Source organism: Vigna radiata, chromosome 11, assembly GCF_000741045.1.
Source record: "Vigna radiata var. radiata cultivar VC1973A chromosome 11, Vradiata_ver6, whole genome shotgun sequence".
In the NCBI taxonomy this organism is placed as follows: Eukaryota; Viridiplantae; Streptophyta; class Magnoliopsida; order Fabales; family Fabaceae; genus Vigna; species Vigna radiata.
The window spans coordinates 17,919,278-17,939,109 of NC_028361.1; the positions used below are offsets into that span (position 1 = coordinate 17,919,278).

At 33.6% G+C, this 19,832-nt stretch overlaps 3 protein-coding genes across 6 annotated transcripts; 1 reads left to right on the forward strand and 2 right to left on the reverse strand.

Annotated features, from left to right (window-relative positions):
* Positions 1-4,568: 4,568 nt before the first annotated feature.
* On the reverse strand, positions 4,569-8,282 carry LOC106776977 (PHD finger protein ALFIN-LIKE 1). 3 transcript variants are annotated; one of them, XM_014664465.2, is made up of 5 exons: positions 8,135-8,282; positions 8,018-8,050; positions 7,318-7,540; positions 5,183-5,291; positions 4,569-5,016 (listed from the first exon to the last, which is right to left on the reverse strand). In XM_014664465.2, the coding sequence occupies exons 1-5, from the start codon at positions 8,217-8,219 to the stop codon at positions 4,744-4,746; spliced, it is 723 nt and encodes a 240-aa protein (XP_014519951.1). In that variant the 5' UTR covers positions 8,220-8,282; the 3' UTR covers positions 4,569-4,743. The 3 variants fall into 3 exon arrangements, with proteins under 3 accessions (XP_014519951.1, XP_014519950.1, XP_022631562.1); XM_014664464.2 differs by having other exon boundaries at positions 5,171-5,291; XM_022775841.1 differs by having other exon boundaries at positions 5,171-5,291; positions 8,011-8,050; positions 8,135-8,259.
* An 874-nt stretch (positions 8,283-9,156) lies between these two features.
* On the forward strand, positions 9,157-11,811 carry LOC106777158 ((+)-neomenthol dehydrogenase). 2 transcript variants are annotated; one of them, XM_022775879.1, is made up of 5 exons: positions 9,157-9,305; positions 9,708-9,755; positions 9,899-10,157; positions 10,644-10,838; positions 11,320-11,811. In XM_022775879.1, the coding sequence occupies exons 1-5, from the start codon at positions 9,214-9,216 to the stop codon at positions 11,713-11,715; spliced, it is 990 nt and encodes a 329-aa protein (XP_022631600.1). In that variant the 5' UTR covers positions 9,157-9,213; the 3' UTR covers positions 11,716-11,811. The 2 variants fall into 2 exon arrangements, with proteins under 2 accessions (XP_022631600.1, XP_014520173.1); XM_014664687.2 differs by lacking the exon at positions 9,708-9,755 and having other exon boundaries at positions 9,159-9,305.
* Positions 11,812-14,353: 2,542 nt separating this feature from the next.
* LOC106776922 (nudix hydrolase 25) lies at positions 14,354-18,221 on the reverse strand. The gene is made up of 6 exons (XM_014664397.2): positions 17,930-18,221; positions 17,097-17,147; positions 16,102-16,194; positions 15,740-15,834; positions 14,779-14,890; positions 14,354-14,699 (listed from the first exon to the last, which is right to left on the reverse strand). Exons 1-6 carry the CDS (start codon positions 17,993-17,995, stop codon positions 14,595-14,597), a joined length of 522 nt encoding a protein of 173 aa, XP_014519883.1. The 5' UTR covers positions 17,996-18,221; the 3' UTR covers positions 14,354-14,594.
* Between the last annotated feature and the right edge of the window lie 1,611 nt (positions 18,222-19,832).

Genomic DNA, 19,832 nt, shown 5'->3' on the forward strand with positions numbered 1-19,832 from the left:
GAATCATTATAGGACTTTATGGATCGGTATAACAGGACCATTTGGTAGATGAAGGATGTGAGTCAGGAGTTTATGATGAGCAGCTTGTCGATCGATTTAAGAGTCGGACCCTTTTCGGATAGCCTGTATGCCAGATCTCCAAAGACCATGGGTGAATTACAAGAGCGAGCAGTTGGGTTCATGCATATTGAGGAGATACGAGTATTCCATAAAGAGCAACAAGATAAGGCAGCTACTTCAACTGATAGGAAGGATCGTAGTCTGGGTAAGAGGCAGCTCGGCCAAGAGGAAAAGCGGGTTGGACTAAGACCTAGGGATCCTCCCAAGGGACCCAGGTTTCACCATTATACCCCTCTGAATGCTCCTAGGGCTAGAATCCTAAAGGAAGCACTTAACACGGACCTTTCGTTGAGCAATAACCTCACCCCAAAGAATGCTGATGGGAGGAAACATTGTCAGTACCATCAAAACCTAGGGCACATTACAGAGGAGTGTACCACCTTTTGAGATAAGATAGAGGACTTGATTCAAGACAGACATTTAAGGAAAAATGTGAAAAGTGAAAGGATGGAAAGAGTTTCTCTTAGGAGAAGAAATTTTGATAGAGCGAGGCCACATCAATACGATATCAGGAGGATTTGTAGGCAGATGATCATCTTGTTTTGCACGCAAAAGGAATTTGAAAAGTCTAAAAGCAGACTGTCGAGCAAATAAGAATACCAAATCAATGACAATTATTTCCTTTTCTGATGAAAACTTTCACACTCCTGATCCCGATCAGGATGACCCCATGGTCATAACTGCGATGATAGCACGTTAGAGTATTAGTAAAGTGTTGGTTCACCAGGAAAGTTCTGTTAATATCCTTTATTGGAAGACATTTCAAAAAATGGATTTATTGGAAAACCTAATCGTGCTGTATAATTAATAGATTATTGGATTTACAGGCGAGAGGGTGGACACCATAGGATATGTAGACCTAAGAACTTGCTTAGGAACCGATTGGGAGGCGAAGGAACTGAAGGTGACGTATTAGTTGGTGGAGGCAAACATCTCCTACAGTGCTCTGATGGGGAGGCATGTCTAAATGCTTTTGAAGCAATTGTGTCAACCCCACACTTAACCATGAAGTTTACTTCGAATAAAGGGACCATCTACACCATCCGGACTGACCAGAAAGTGGCTTAAGAGTGTTATGTGGCAGGGTTGAAAGTAGAGCCCTTGGTCCCTCGACAGAGGGTTAGGTGATCCGAGGTCTCCATGACTGATCTAAACCTATGGACTGATACTGAAGATAGGATGGAACTGTTGGATGAAGTAAGGACGTTCGGCTTAGGGCGCTTAAAGGAGCAGATAAACTTCATAGGGAGCCGCCTCTCAAAGGCTCAAGCTGAAGCCATAAGGCAAAAGCTAAATTCAAATAGGATCTTTTTGCATGGAATGTTGTGGATATGCCTAGCATTCACCCAAGTGTAATGTCGCACAAGTTAGCTTTGTTCAAAGAGGCATGCCCGGTGACACAAAAGAAGAGACGGTTGAGCGATGAAAAAAGGCGAGCAGTGGATGTAGATGTTGGGAAGCTTTTGGAAGCTAAATTTGTTCGGGAAATGGATATACCACTTGGTTGGCCAATGTAGTAATGGTAAGGAGTCGAACAAGCAGTGGAAGATGTGTACAGACTTTATAGATCTGAACAAGGCATGTCTTAAAGATGCATATCCTCTCTCTAGTGTTGACAGCTTGGTAGACGAAGCATTAAGGTACCAGGTCCTCAATTATTTGGATGCTTATTCAAGTTACAACTAGATTCCTTTGTTTCCCCCAGATTCCTCAATTTTTTTAGACAGCTTTTATTACTGAGCAATCAAATTATTTCTACGAAGTCATGTCGTTTGGTTTGAAGAATGTTGGAGTTACTTATCAACGCTTGATGGATAAGGTGTTCCGCCATCAGATAGGGCAATGCATAGAGGTCTACATTGATGATATGGTGGTATGAAGTCGTTTAGTTGAAGAGCATGTCAAAGACCTTGCAGAGGTATTTGGATAAGACATAAATATGGCATGCGCTTGAATCTTGCTAAGTGTACCTTTGGGGTAACGATAGGGAAATTCTTAGGTTTCATGTTGACTATTAGGGCATATAAGTCAATCTTGATAAGTGTCGAGCGATAATGGAAATGGGAAGTCCTCATAATCTAAAAGAGGTGCATCATTTGATTGGGCGTTTGACGTCCTTATCTCGCTTCATTCTTGAGCTAGCCAAACGTATTCTTGACAAATCCTTAAGATTATAAAGAGAAGTACTCCCACCAAGTGGGATGAGCAGTGCGAGGTGGCATTCGCGGAGGCCAAGAACATCCTCACTAAACCACCCATTATGGGTCGACCGATTCCAGGACATGATTTGCAGCTATCTTGTCGTATCAGAAGTGGCAATTAGTGCGACCTTGGTCCAAGATTCACCAGAGTTTAGGCTTGTGTATTTCGTCAACAGGGTCCTTTAGGATACTGAAACAAATATTAGTAGGTGGAGAAGATTGCGTTGGCCTTGCTCACTACTACTTCTTGTTTGAGACCTTATTTTCAAGGTCATCAAGTAGTGGTTATAACGGACCACCTTATATAGCCAAAATCTTGAGAAAATCCAGATCTCATAGGAAGAATGGTAGGATAGTCAGTAGAGTTATCTAAGCTTGGCTTGTGGTTTGAGCCGTACGGTTCAGTAAAAGGCCAACACTTGGTAGAGTTCGCTGTAGAATTTTCCTCATGAGGCTTAAACCCCTCCAAACCATGGAAGCTTTTTTGTGGATGGATCCTCTGACAGGCGGGGTCGAGGAGCAGGAGTGGTTTTGGACCAACCCGACTCACCACACGTTCACCCAGATGAACCGAGTTTAAATGAGCAGGATTGAAATCTGGCCCACAAAAAAATATAATTTTTTCAAACCCAATTCAACCTGAACCCATAGTGGACCGGATTGACCCGTGGATTGTGACCTATTTTTGACAAAACTCTATAAATTTTGTTTTAATATTTGTGAAATTTGGTTTTAATACGTGTGATAACATGTATTTCTTACTTTTATATAATAAAATAGATTTCTAAATTTATATTTATATATTTATATAAATATTTATATTTTATAAAATAGTATGGAAAAAAGTCAATCAAAACTAAAGTGCATCAGTGACGAAGATAAAAGTCATAAAATAGAATTATCATTTATTTTTATTTTTATGAATTATTTGAACTTTCAATAGAAAAATGATGCATGTAGTGGTATTCAAATATATATAAGTATCTACTTTGCCAAAACAAAAATTATTTATTTTTAATAGAAGTCTTTTAAGTAATAAAGTGCCATTGAAAGTCATTAAAAATTAGATAAAATAGGTGAACACATGTCAAGAGAACACACTGTCACATTTCATGTTATTAGACAACATATGTGTCATGATTTGTAGTCTCTTGAAATTTCCTGTTTTAGTTAATTGTATGTATTGTGTTTATTTGATGTTTAAAAATTTACTTTTTGTGAAAGTTTCAATTGTTATATTCTTATATTTATAGATAGATATGATCCTACTAGCAAATACAAGCAACCTATATCAGCTAAGATTTTTTTATATGATTTTAAACCTAAAATTAACCACATCAATAGGTTTGAAGCCTTCAATGGAGTCAGTCCCAAGAAACTTATGAATGAGGAAAACATCATTAGAGTTTCATGCTAGGTAAAATTCAATTCTGAGTAAGGAATTGTCTCGCAACCTTGCAAATAAAATGAATAATTAAAACAATAAATATGAAATTAAATTAAATAATTTAAATATTGATAATTTTTGTTAATATTTTATAAGTATTTTTTATTTTAGTTCTAGTTTATGTTTCTAAAATTTATTTCTTTAAATTAAATTATTTTATCCAAAGTTTAGATGAAGAAAAGGCAATTTATCATATATCTAAGTTTAATTGATTTGCTCTGCCGAAAAGTCGTAATCATAAAACCATCTTTTATAATGATATATATAAAAAGTAAATTTAAATACAATTCAAATTTCTTGAAATAAAGAAACAAGTAATTTCTCCAGCATTCATAAAATGTTATTATGGAAATAATTGATATTTAACAAATGCATGTATGATTTTGTTTGGATTTCCATATTTTGCAACGTACGTAAAGGAAGTGCAACCTTATGTAGTCAAACACATCCAAGACAAAGTTAATATTTAGAAGAAGCTAATATATAACAACTTCCACAAATTAGTTTATAAATTTATTTATCAACTTCCTAAATGAAAATACAATAAAACATTTTTTTATATACTAAAATTTATTTATAAAATAAAATATATTTTTTTATAAAAATTAACTTACGACGAAATTTTGTTCACCTTAAATTCTGCAAAATTACGTTTCTGAATTATATCCAATTTAGTTTTAACTTACAAAAGAAGTGTATTCACTTTTTCTTCTCATTGTCGTTACAACTTTCTCTCGTTCCTTTAATCTTTGTGTATTCCTCTTCAAGCAACATAAGTTTAAAGAGAAGAAAATTTGCGTGGATAAAAGTTGAAAACGGCCACCTTTTTCTTCGTGAAACAACATTGAAATAAAACAAAATTACAATGTGTAAATTGAAGAAAATATCATCATCTAATTATCCGATTGAAATTTGTCATATACTCTATATTCTATATACTAAATGAACCTCTACAAGTGAAGTAACTGTATTGCACTATCTTGTGATCTTGTCAGCCATGAAACAAGGTTCATCTGAGTCACTTATTCCCATTTCATTGTCTTCAGTCTTTGACCTGCTCCTCCTCAAGCTGCATGCTGGACATTTATAGCGCTTTAGGGTGTCAGCCTTTGCAGGGTTAATCATAACGCACCTCCCATGGTACCACCACTCACATATATCACAACCGATCCAAAGTTCATCTCCAGTGTATTTTCCACCACAGCTTCCACAAAATATTTTAATAGGCTCACCTTTCATCATGGCTCCCTGTGATTTTGTTTGTCAAAAACAAAACAAAACCTTTCATCACATTCATATGCTTATTTTCATTATCATTATGGAACTTTAGCATTACAAAACCAATACCTAACCAGCCAAAACAAATAATAATCACTATAAAAAAAGAAAGGAAATCACTAACATCGATGCTTACATCAGATTTGCTTCCGCTATCCATTGTCAGCTTCTCCTTAATTGGTTTATTGCCAGTAGCAACTTGAAAAACAGTGGAAAGAGCATTGATCAAACCAAATAGGCGTTTTCTGCCATAAAAAGTCCAGGTTAACATCAATAAACCATATGACAAATTACAAGAGACAGTAAGCAAAAATGTTACGATAAAGAAATCCAATACAAATCTTATATGTCGACTTCTTTTCCAATTGGCAATTGTAGAATGTTCTAGTTTAAGGAAAAACCTATAGTTGCCAATCCAAGATGCTAAAGCTAAAATCTCACTAGGATATAACACAAACACAAATCTCACTAAGATATGTCCAACAAACACAAATCTCACTAGGATAAGTTATAACGGGAGAAATGATATGTCCAACAAACACAAATCTCACTAGGATAAGCTCTAATTCATGGCTCTGATACCATTTCATGAAGTGAACTTTAAGCTTAACTCAACTCCACAAAACTGACTTATAAGGTGAGGTTGACACCCACTTATATACTTCAAATTGGCCCTATCTAGTCGATATAGAACTTTCAACACACCACTCTCACGCTGAGGTATATAGCATGGGACTAAACATTAATAGGTGGTCTAATAGCGAGTGTAATGATATGTCCAACAAACACAAATTTTGCTGGGCTATGAGATTAATCTTCCTTGTGTTAAATATACACATAGGATACTCTATTTATAATAGATGAAATATAGGCTAAGTCTAAACTACAAATAAGGAATAATAACAAACTAAATAAAGATAAAAGATAAAGTTAAGATAAAGATAATATATCTAACAATATTAAAGCCAAATTCACAAGTTTGATTACTAATGGAGAAATTATTTAGGAAACGATTTTGTAAATTATATCAATTATACTGTAGCGTAGTCTAGATGAGTTAAGTTACAATTGAAAAGTTCAATTCCTAGTAAGACACTTGCTGAAGAGGAGACTGTTAGAAGGAACATCAATTATCTCATAATGTAGGCCAAGTAGACTAGGTCATAATCTAATTGTGACACTTGGATTACTATACCTTTAGGTAAAAGAGTTGTGTCATGACTATTAATTATAGATTTTTGCCTAGTAGTGAGTACTTGATCCAACATTCGGTATCAGAGCAAAGGTCATGTGTTCAATTTCCAATAGGACAATTGTTTAGGGGAGATTATTACACAAGTTATAATCAACGAGTTTGATTCCTATATGCACAATTGCTAAGAGGGAGATTGCTGCAAGGTGCATCCATAGTTCCATGGCATAGGCTAGGTGGGTTGTAAGTTTTAACCTAGTCATAAACACTCCATCCAATAATCCCATAATCCCAACCGTGTTATAATAGTACAGTAGTTTGCAAAGCAGCTACAGTATCCCAAATAACATTGCCAAGCACCCACTATATCAAAGATAGAAGAGTTAACATATCTAATTTTTGTGGCACACTTACGAATGCTCGATAATCAAAACTATTCAGGATTCAAGAAATGCATAACTAATAACTGCAGCCATAGTTATTGTTACTAAGCAAAAATAATATACAAAAACTTAGTTGAAACAAAAGAAATTCTCACTTAACTGAGTACAAGTAACAGCCTAGATACTGAAGACAGAGTCATCATTATTCACAACCCTTCAATAAGATAAGACGCATAAAATAGCAAAGATCCTGACACGTCACAGAAAATGGAAAGCACGACAAAAGATGGATTGGCAAAAGACCCAAATAGCATCTAGCCAGTATAATAGGGATGCTGCATTTGATTTAAGGTTTTTAATGCAATCTAAATGCCCACTTTGCCTATACATCTTTTCTAGAGACCATCAAGCATAATCCTTGTTAAGAATTACAGCAAAATAAGGAACTCCCATATATAATAGTAACCCAAAACAAAACCAAATTAGTCTACGGCTGAAAGCAATCTCCATGGTCTGAAACATATACAATTTCTTGATTCTTTAACATAATGTTTTAGATGAGGGGTCCGGCATAAACTCCAGTTATAACCAAAACTTCTACATTAAACAAGGTGCAAATGGACGTCTTTGATAAAAATACACAGCCACAGTGAACTGGGATTATTACATATGCATCTCTTCAATGTTAGGTCATACCTTTCGTTGTGGTTAAGCCGAGTTCCAAGGTAAAAGGCCACTGCAAGCAGCCATGAATCACTATGCACGGCAACCAGAGAAAGCCAGTCCTTGCGGCTCAGGTCGTCCCTGGCAAAATTGATTCCAAGAGCTGGCTCAGGGAGCTCCGGTGGAACTTCCTCCGATGGCAGAGCTACCTCCCAGGCCCCGTTTGGATGTCCATAGAGGCACAAGTTATCCTTACCTTAAGGAAACACAATGGAAACTTCAAAGTTAATGGAAGGACGCACCAGATTATTCAATAATTACAAAACCACATATATTAACAGTCTCAATCTAACTGAAATTAAAACCAGAAAAATGAACATGGATGTTACCCTCTGCTACCAGACCCAAATGCCACACAGCAAACTCGGTACTATTATTTGACTTTCTTACGCTAACTAAACAGCACATGAACCATGCAAAAGCTCACATTTTCCCCATTACTATCTACCCATTTAGCTTCTTTCTCAATCTGTGTCATAAAAACTCTACCTTGTTCACTCCAACAAGCATGCAGAACAATTCGCACACCCCACAGTTTGTTTTTTCAACAAATTCGCAAAACATAACGAAATACCAACAAAAACAAACAAATACAATATCCAATTTTCTTTTTTGAGGTAATAGAAAGCAGAGTACAAAATTAAAGGCGAAAGGATCAGAAAATACCCTTTACCTGGATCACAGAGTCCGTAAAATTCATCAACGTCTAAGAAAAGAAAAAAGGCAAGGGTGAAAAAAGAAAAGAGAGAATGAAAATAAAGAAAAAGAAAAAGAAAGAGAAGAGTAGTACCATGAGTGAGTGCGCGAATAATAGCGTTTCTTCGGGCTCTAAAATCCTTGAAGATCTCTTCAACTGTTCGGGGCTTGGAAGCCATGCAGCTGGAGGGTAGGGATCAAAAGAGCTTAAGAGAATGAAAAGAAATATACAGAGCAGAAGAATGTGTATTAATCTCTTATAATTGAGATATCATTTAACTTAATTTTATATTATATTTGTTATTATTATTTAAAATAAATTAAAATTCAATTTAATTCTCTTTTATTCATATTATTAATTTCAAATATTATGGACTTTCTTCATGATAGATATTTGTTAAAAACACTGTGTTATATTCTAGCAACATTTTATCGGTATACATTTCAGATATGATCCAATATTTAAGCACTTCAATTCGACTTATCGATTTAATTTCAATTTAAATATAATAACAAAATTATAATGTAAGAAAATAGTTGCAATGAAACATTATAAATCTTAATAAAATCAATTACACCTAATAAATTGTGCCAAAGATGGTTTGACAAGCAAGGGGTATATAATATTAACAGGAAATAAATTAGAGTAATTTAAAAAAGAGGGTGTTATAAGTAAATTCCCGAATTCAAAATTAGTTTCATGCCTTGGAATAATAACATAGATTTGTCACTTTAAAATTAGATTCAAGTAATATATGTCAATTAGACGTATAATTAAAAAATATATAAATTTAATGATTCAGGTCTCTATTTTCGTTCAGAATTTTAAATAAATTTTTTTTTCTGACATTTAAATTAAGTTTTTATTTTTATAAAATTAAATCAAATAAAATTTTTTCATCAAAATTGAGATAATACTGTTAAGAAAGATATATTAACAATGTAATTTTTTTATTATGTGACATTCTTAACAACATCATCGATGAAAATATCCTATTTAATTTAATTTTAAGAAAATAAAAACTTAATTAAAATACGTATAAAAGACGTACATTAAACCATATTGTAACTAAAAGCACCAAACCACGCAATAATTAAACAAAATTAATTAATTCAAGCAAATTCTAAATCAAACTATCTTCATTCTCCCTTCATGCTCCACCACCTGACGAAATGGGGAACAAAGAAAAAGCTAAGGAACGAAGAGAAAAGCGATTGCAAGAGATACGCTTTCAGATGACCGTTCCCTATTCTGATAATCAAAGGTTAATTTTTCCTTGTTTTTCATTTTTTAGTTTATTATTTTGCAATTCCCTTTCCCTTTTTTTTTGTTTTCGATTTTGAAGCCCACAAATTTAGCAGCAACGCCAACTGACTTATCGTTCAGGAAATCTCTACTCTAATGTGGTTTATGTAATTTACTCTGCTCTTTATTGTTTGGTGGTATGACTAGTCAATCCCACTAAATGGGGGCTGAACATGCACTAATTAGTGTATTTCACTGATTAATGAAATCGGTGTTAGAAAAAATGTGTTGATAGTGTTCCTGAGAAATAGTTACGAATACAAAAGTTGATTTTTTTTTTCAATGTTTTGGTGCATGCCATGTCTAGATGACCTTTGAACTGAACCCTTCATCCATATCTTCATTTTTCATGCACCTTCAGGCCAGTGAGGAGAAAAACTGGTGTTGAGCTTCAAGTGGAGGTCCAAATGTTAGATAAATGAACCTAGTCAGCATGTGTTTTTCCCGACAAATTGTTGTTTCAGCATTTAAACTTCCATAGTTTATGGAATTACAGATATTCTTCTGATCTCCATAGCTTGTTCTAATTGTTGTTGATTTGAGGTTTCATAGGTGGTGGTCCAAGGAAACCGTTGCAGTTGTAACTGGTGGAAATAGAGGAATTGGGTTTGAGATTTGTAGACAACTTGCCGTTCATGGATTGACTGTTATACTGACCTCAAGAGACTCTAGTGCTGGTGTTGAGTCGATTAAATCTTTGGAAGAAGGCGGTCTTTGTGTGGTTTATCATCAACTTGACGTAGTGGATCATTCATCCATCAACCAATTTGTGGAGTGGTTGCGGGAAAATTATGGCGGTTTAGATATTCTGGTCAGTTTATAGCATGTGCTTTCAATATAGTAGGTCTGATTTTAACTAAATTAGCATGTTTTGTTGGGATCTATCCAGCTGTTGCACCCCTTTTGATTTTTTTGATCGACAAATGTTAATTGTTAGTTTTTGTTAGTGGAGAGAGTTGAACACAAAACCTCTCCCACCCACTTCCAAATCCTTCAAATCAACCTTATATTTCCCAAATGTCAGTGGGCAGTTGAATTCATAACCTCTCCTACCCTCATTTCCAACTTTTATCACTAGACCTACCTTATAGTTCCATTGCATCTCTTTTGATGATAACTTCATGCACTTCTCTTTACTGTTATATTATCAAATTATTTTTGTGTCAGATTTTGTTTGTTGTGGATCTAAATATGCAAAACATGGAACTAAACACAATAAGATGGTTAAAGTTTTACACGCGGAATGTGGTTTAACTCATTCTTATTTATGCTTCTAAACAATATCATTGACCTGCAGGTAAACAACGCTGGTGTTAATTTTAATCTTGGGTCTGATAACTCAGTTGAAAATGCTCATAAGGTTATTGAAACAAATTATTACGGCATCAAGAACATGATTGAAGCTACTCTTCCATTGATGAAGCCATCCCTTGTCGGTGCTCGTATTGTAAATGTAAGCTCACGTCTTGGTCGACTAAATGGAAGACGGAATGTAAGTAAAGCTCTTTATTTATACTGTTTGCTAAAAAAGGATTTATTGATCTTAGATTCTTTCCCTTTCTAGTACTCTCGTGTCTTCTTCTTTGGGTTAAAAACTTTTCATGATTTTCACTCATAAATGTTCATGTTCTGAAATACAAAATGCCGAATATTTTCCTTTGGGAATACTAACAAGATTGCTTGCAGACATAAATTGCTTAATTGTTGTTTAAGTTGTTAGTTACAGTAGGTGAAGTATGAATTGCATATCTTGGATAAAAATTCCTGTGATCATCATTCCGTAATAAAATGAAAAATACTTTGAATTGCTGGAATCCCTGTTGCAATCTGTAGTGATGTATTTGTAAACAACTTATTTAAAAACACAGTTTGTGGTAAAGTATTTCTCTTTTTATCTCTGAAGTTGTATTGGACCAAAACGCCCTGTATGACTTCTGCTAGATATAAATTTGATAACTTTTTGTTTGTGACAGAGAATCAGTAATGTAGCCTTAAGGGAGGAACTGAGTGATGTGGAATCCCTAACAGATGAGCTCATTGACAGGACTGTATCTACTTTTCTACAACAAGTTGAGGATGGAACATGGACTACAAGTGGGTGGCCTCAAGTGTATACTGATTACTCAGTGTCCAAACTTGCTGTTAATGCCTATACAAGGCTTATGGCAAGGAAGCTTTCTGAGAGACCAGAAGGTCAAAAGATTTATATTAACTGCTACTGCCCAGGTTGGGTGAAAACAGCTCTTACAGGTTATGCAGGGAATAACACTGTTGAGGAAGGGGCTGATACTGGAGTGTGGCTTGCCCTTCTTTCTGTCCAAACATTCATGGGAAAGTTTTGTGCTGAGAGACGGGAAATTAACTTTTAAGCTGTTGCTTCTTGGGATTACAAGAATTTAAGCCCCTACTACACTGACTTTTGGAAATTTTCAAAGGAATAGAAACATAGAATTTTTCTGTTGGCATTAGCTTAGAGTAGAGGATGGCAACCAGCCAGTAGGGGTGGTAATTATCTGCAATTAAAATTTCCGGAAGATTTTTATATAGTCATGATTATTTTTTACTTTTATTTTATAATTTTAAATAAAACTATTTAAAAACAATTATTTAAATATAAAAGTTTGATAAAAAAAAATGTTTTTAAAATATAATTCAAAAGAAATTACACAATAAAATATTAATATAAATGATCTTTTAACCCAAAGACTTTGCACAATAGAACCTACTTATTTTCATATATACTACAACATGGATTAAAACAACCAATACTGATTCTTAGCCTAGACCAGTTCCAATACATGGTCACAAATATACAAAGCATAGATTCAAGCTTAACACCCTGAATTACATTTCCAACATCATGAATTAAAGCCTAACAGCTTATCTTCAATTATAAGAAAAACATTAACAACCAACATAACCTTAAATTCGCATATTCACACACTGCACATTTTAGTTCTTATAACTTGAATCTAACGAACCAATAGCATCACTGCAGAAGGCCTATTACCATGTATTAACATTCAAAATATCTATTGACTTAAGAACCATACCATAACCACAACCACCACTGCACCATCGAAACATAACTACTATTAAATCACCAAAATTCTGCATAAACAGTGCATTTACACTAAACCAGAGAAAATAATCAATTCCACCCTCAATAATTACATTATTCCCAATCACTTTACGACACAAAGATATCAAAATTTCCTACACTACGAATCAATTACCTACATGGACATCCTTTTCCTACAACCAGCTATGAACCACATGCAGAAATTTGATTTTCCAACATCAGAATAATACACATTAACAATATTATCCATCAACAGCCTACCTCACATCTATTTGAACAACAAAACAACCAAAGAAAGAAAAATATCACCAAAGACATCAAAATAATATTCGTCTAATGAAACACCACAAACGTAGAAACACACATGGTCATCATACCATAATTTTACAGAACCAAAGGTCAAAGGTTTTGCACCACCTCTTTTCCTAAAGAAAATCTTCAACTCTTGATGATCCTAATTCCACAACCTCCTTTGCTAGCACTCCCACTCAACAAAAGCACACAAAAAGGTTGGAAGACATTATTCTTAGGTTTCAAACAATACACCAAGTCTATAATCATTCATTGATATAGACATGGACAATTAATATCATAAACATACACACACATTCCACATCTTTTAATAAATTAATAAAATAAAATCGCATCTGATGCTCAACCACTCTTTTAAAATTAATTTATTTTCTTGGATCTTACATAGCTCCTTGTGATGTTGTCGACAAAGTTACTCTCTAATGATCAAGTCACTAACAGAGCTTTAGAATATGTATGAATATATGAGTCAAAATGAGAATTTGTTTGTACTCCATAAGAAAATACCACATATTTAAAGAGTTTTTTTAGATTCTATGAAATTTGTTATAGAATAAAAGATAATAAAAAATTACCATATATAATAATAGTAATATATTATTTAACCGGATTAACCATATATTCTATTGATATATGATATAAAAAAGATAGTAATGATGTAATCAAACTAACGAGATATTTGTTAATATTATTTAGTTGCTAACACGTGTTGCAAAATGTGGAATTTTCTATATTGTGTATGTTGGAATGTTTTCTATCTATATACAATTTAAACTTCCTGTATTTTTGGGGGGTGCAAAAAGAAAGTAGAATTTAGATTCTTTGTTGAATTTTTTCTGTTGTACCTTCAAAATACATTGATGGATACCAATTTTGATGTTTTAAAATATATTAAAAAGGTTTTTAAAGTACCAACATAGTGTATTTTGAATGCTTTGCACTCAAGTAGAATATGGACTCGAGTACGGAAGTGTTAAGAAAATTGCCATAATTGATTCCATCACATGTCGGATGCAAAGGGTCCAATTGATTCATTCTAAATTCAGAATATTATCTACTTTAACCTGCAAATTTGGTAAACCATATTTTTACTATAAAGTACTTGGTAGCCCGCTCTAAAATCCAAAGGCATTATAGGGATCAGGATTTGAAAGCTTAAAAGTTCAAAACATTGTGATACTATCGAGTTGGCTTGCTATGGAACCAACAAGTGAAATGTGTTTTACACTCTATTTAAGCTTATGAAGTTAGATACAATCGGCTTAACCACACCAATTTTGGTGCAGTTGGTTTTACCATAACTCGTTGGCTTTCTTCCTGAATGAACTACCCAGATGACCTTTTTGTAATTTGATTGATTTGGAGAGAAGATCCAAAATCCAAAAATGAATGTTAAAGCAGAAAAACTCTCCTAAACAACATCTAAAATATAGAACCAGACTACCAAAACCAGTATCCTACACCTAAAGCGGAACATGAAACCAATCTAAACACCAAAACTAACCTAACCAGTACAAGTTTATGCCATAACCAAATCTTACATTATTTACTGGAAAAATTATCGTAGAAGGTAGAAACTATTTTGCAGTGTCTCATAAAACCACTCATGATACTATTCTGCCGCACGATACTTCCTACTTTATTGAACAATTCTTCTATACACATTCACAATCCTCCTTGCAGCAAGGTTTAAAATAGAAATTAGGCATTTGCACATAGCTTATTATTACAAGAAGGTAAGTACCTAAATGACAGTTCTAACTATCGTCCCCCTTTACAAATAGCTGAGTGCTACCGAAACTCAGTGAAATTAGACAAGAAAATGGATTGAACTACGATGCACACTCATAACATTCACCACTTTGTTGATTTACATTTTCCAGATATTGCACTCCCTTGAAAGTAAGGCTTGAAGGTTCTTATAACCTCTTCGTAGGTTGGTCTCTTGTAGTCGACTGCCTGCAATCAGTAATCAGTAATTATTTTTTCCAATAAATAAAAATTATACCTATTTCAAATTTCACTTTTCCTAACTAACCTGCTCAATAACTTCTTCAGGGTCTGCCCATTTCCACTCTGCAAATTCAGGCTCTGCTTCCCCATTGGACAAGTTGACCTCACTATCATCTTTTGTTAATCTCATAAGAAACCTATCAAATGTTCATAATCAATGTCAGAAAAAGCCTAGTTTTGATAGGAAATACACATTGAAACACTCAACTGAAGAACCAATAGAAAGTACTGGTTTTGCTAACAGTACGATCATACAACTGGTGATTATTACAATTCTCATTCTCACCGCTGAGAAGTAAGTTTGGAACACTATCCATTTGTTAGTTATGCATATTTTAACCATACTTGGCATGCCAAGCAAGAAGGATATCCATCTTAAAGTAGGGAAAAACCTTTTGGGAAAAGTGGATTATTATTCATATTTACAGTAAAAGGACACTAAACTTGGAAATTCCAGATCAAAGATGCACAAAACATAAACACCACATTTGACTACAAAAGGATTCCAATGTAATATCCATATACTAATACTACAGGTCTCTCTCACTCACACTCAGGATTTTCACTTTTGCCTTTTCAGTTTTCACTATGTTGATTGTTGAAGTTTGTTCTCTTTTCCAGTTGCTTACATCTTCTTCAGCTAAAAGGAAAAGAAAATATTGAGTTTTAAACTTCCACATATTGAATTCAGATTTTACATTATATAACTGCGTTTTTCATTTTATTTTACAAAGTCAAGTAGACCAACATCCATCCGTCCATCTTGCTTTCTATACTTCCAAGCTGATATTTTAGCACCTTGCATAATGTTTCATGTGTTCATAAACTCTATTCCAAATGTCTTAACCAGTGTTATGGACCAAACTGACTTAATTCCAGTGGTAAATTTTCAGTATAGAGATACGCTACCAAAGTTTTAGACAGGTAATTTTTTCTGAAATTAGCACTGAACTAATCACATGAAATAAGTAAAATAAAATACACACCACTTTTGTGCCTGTCCATGCCATTCACCTCCCCAAAGGCGATTGACTTTAGCCTTCACAGCAGGAGGGAAGTCATATGTCAACCATTTCTGAACCTGCAATGCACAAGCTAGGTTAATTGTATGAAAAGATTAAATCCACCCAGTTATCAAATGATGGGTGTTTAAATTGAATTGTTTAATGCTTACAGACATTGCTTTTGTTTGTTGTATTACAGAATGGTAAAACTGCATTAAACTCGATTAATTGAATGTTGTAAGATATCACTGATCTATACACAAAGCTTAGGTTATATATAAGGAAAAGAATTGCTGCTTTTGCAGAAAAAGCTAAATCCAAATGAGAAAAGGTTTTGCCCACACCTCAGCAATGATTTCAGCAGATACTATGCCAGTTTCTTCTCGAAGTTCCCTAATGGCAGCAGATTTGGGCTCCTCACCTTCTTCAATTCCCCCCTAAGAACCACAGAAACAGTCAATTATGTCTGAAAATTTTAATACCATAAAGAGAGAGAAAATAATTTATTTATTACAAGCAGTAGAAAGGTCCTTCCTTAATAATCCTGCAAAGGTTAAAAAAAAAACTCAACAAAGAATCCACTCTTACATTGAGTTTGAATTCTGGTTCAAGGTGACAAAACCATCTATACATTATAACTGTAAAATAATTTTTTAACCTTATCGGGCTGGGTTTATACAGTAGAACATGGCATGATTATTAGTATTAATCAGAAAATAGAATTAATAAGTTAAAGGACATCATATCAAACTAAAAAATTCAGAAAACTATTACGAGTAGCCCTTCTCTTTTACTCTACTTTATCCTCCAAAATTATATAATTTCAGTAATAGTATAAATTCTTTCTGGCAGCAAGATTGTTCAGTAATTTTTTTGTATATCAAAAAATGAATGGTGAGTGGTAATAAAAATGCATTTAAGTACTTTTTTTTTTATGTAAGCAATATGGCAGCACATATAGAAAGATTCCTTATGGTAAAGAGATATGCGAATGTGACACAACAGTGTCATTGACATTGTAAACATTACTATATTGTCAACATCAACAGGAGAGAGACAGGGATGTTAATGAAAAGCACTAGCAAGCTCTCACCACTAAGGTAGCAGTAATGATTGCTTGCAAAAGTACTCATCTACTAAAATGCCAGCATGACCAGACTAGTATATATGTGAAAAATAAAAACTACACGATACTATACAAAATAAACAAGGTTCTGCTATATACAATGCCTTCACAGCAAAGATCTTTTTTCAAGTTATACAAATCACTTGAATTCATGTTAAGGAAAAAAAAAATGTTAGGCAAAGGTGCATATAATAGTTCATAACCTAAGCTCACCTGAGGCATTTGCCATGCTCCTGGGACATTCAACCTAGAAGCCACAAAAATCTGAAAAACAAAATTAAAACATGAATGCCCTTGTTCACACAAACAGCCATCACTTAACAAAATTGCTGCACACTATGTTGGAAAGGACACAAAGTATTTTACTTTCGAACATGTTCGTCTCCAACTCAGTGAACAAGCTAAAATCATACCAAACCCTGAACAAACCAAAAAAGGTACAATAAAAACCCACAAAAACATCAAATCCAAGCTCTCAGTTCGCTAGATCATTTTTAAAATGCTCATCATCCAAGGAAAGGGTTTGAATGAAAACAGAACAGAGCAAAGGATCTAAGTTCATCCAAGGAAGAACTCCATATTTTCAAATCTGGAAAACAATCTGCTTAAAAAATTTGAAGATAAAAACAGAGCAACCAGGGAGTGTTTCTCTAACATATTGATCCAACTTAAGTCCTACTTTATGGTGGGTGAATTCAAAAACATCAGAAAGAAAAAACATTTTGAAGAAAAAGCAAAAGTTTAACTCCACGTTCCAGCTTTTAAACCGCTAATAAAAAAAAAAAAAGAAAAAAAAAACCCACATGAACATAACACAAATTTAAGATCAGAAACACAACACTGTGTCCCATAATTTAAAAACAAGATTTTCTTATTTTTCTGTATAAAAAAGTTTTCTACATAACCAAAGGTCATGACACTAAGCTCTAGAGCCCGTAGAGGTCACCTAAACAAGAGACTTTAACAACCAAAACAAACACACGGAATGCATTAATATTCCGTAAAAAAAAAGACATAAAAATGAAGAAAAGAACAGGGTTAGAAACCTGGTCATCGGAGTTGATGAGACAGACACCAACGTTTGGACGGTAACCTTGTGGAAGACCCTCCATGGTTTGGTGTTGGAAGGAAGTGAAGAGTAACAAACCTTTTGTATTTTATTTACTTTTGTTTGTGAGTGTGTGAGAGAGAGAGAGAGAGAGAGAAAAGTGAGAATGGTGGTGGTGTGCGTTGAGAAAATGGGAATGAAAAGAATAATGATAAGAAGTGAGAGAATGGTATGAGAGAAGGGGAAAGTGGAGTTTGCGATTCTCACCAAATCTCCCATTTTATTATTCTCTTCTCTATGCTCATCCCAATTATACCACCTTTCTCCCTCTTCCACTTCTTCTAACCAACCAACCAAAAGCTTCTCATTATCTATGATAATATTATCATACACACCTTCATTTAAGACGTAATATAAGGATAAAATAATCTTAAAAAAAATGTAAAATTTATAATTTTTCAAGAAAGAAAAAATAGTAAAAAATAAATAAGAATAGGGTGTTAAAAATTTAAATATATGAAAAAAATCATTTCTCCCTCATTATTCATCTCAAAACCACACATTTTTTTCATCATCATTTCCTCATTTCTCTTTTCTACTACTTTTTCTGAAATGAGGCTTTAGTATTGTGCATTTTTTTGCTTTAAATTTGTGATGTGTATTTAAATTAATTTGAGGAAAATATTAGTTTGTATAATTTTCTTCATAAAAAATTATTTTTTGTAACCAAATAAGTACTTATTCACCATTTTTAAATTTTTAGGTAAATTTATCTAAAAAATAACAACAGACAAAATATAGAAATCACACTGATTAATTATATATCATTCCATAAACAAAATTATTATGAAAAATGAGAAATCACACTAAATCAACGTTAAAAAAAACAGATAAAACAGTAGCTCACATAGCAGGTAAGACCTGTGGAAGATAAGATTATTTATTTATTTACTTATTTATGAAATAGCTTAAAAAATAAAAAAAGAAAAATAAAACGATTTCATACGATATTTTTGATGAAAAAAAAAGGGTGAGGAGCTCAGGGGGATAAAATAAGGTTGGGTGCAGGTTATGGAAAGTGAGATGTGAAAAGAGGGCGCAAGATAGCAAAAGTGCGCCGATGGTGACGCAGTCAATGAGAAGAACACGCGGAGAGAGCACTAACGAACAAAAGCAGTGGGACCACCACACCGAAGGCGTTGACTTTAAGTGGATCAGATTATGGAAATGGATCGAAGCATCATTTCTTATTTTTTTTAACTTTTTTTTCCAACGCAGTACGATAAAGCAATAAAGGTTTATTAAGTAAGGTCCAAAGAGGGAATATCAACAAAATTCACTCCATCTCCCGCGCGTAGCATGCACGTCATCATGTTACAAATTTTAGACAAAATTACTCCCAAAGTGCCATTTTACTTCTTCCAAATCCTACATTGTTTTTATAATTACCAAAGTTTAATATCTATTTTGATTTATATTTTTTATTTTTGTTTAAAATGGTATTTAAGAGTGTGTTCATTTGGAATGATTGGAGAGAGTACATGAGTGGATTTGAGGAAATTTGAGGATAATTTTTTTTTTGTTTATTTGAGTGAATTTGGAGGTAAATGAGAGTAGATTTTGAAATAAATTTTTTTAATCTGTCATATAAACTAAATCCTACACCAATTCTCACAAACTTTACTTCAAAATCCACTCTTGTTTACCTCCAAATTCATTCAAATAAACAACAACAAAAATTACCCTCAAATTCACTCAATCACTCTCCCCCAATCACCCCCAAGTAAACACACCCTAAGTTTTTTTTTACGTTTCAAGTAGTTTTTTTTTTTTTTGTAAAATTTGTTTAATTTAATTATTTTCGCTCACGGCATCTAAATTGCTAATAGCTTAAAGTTAAT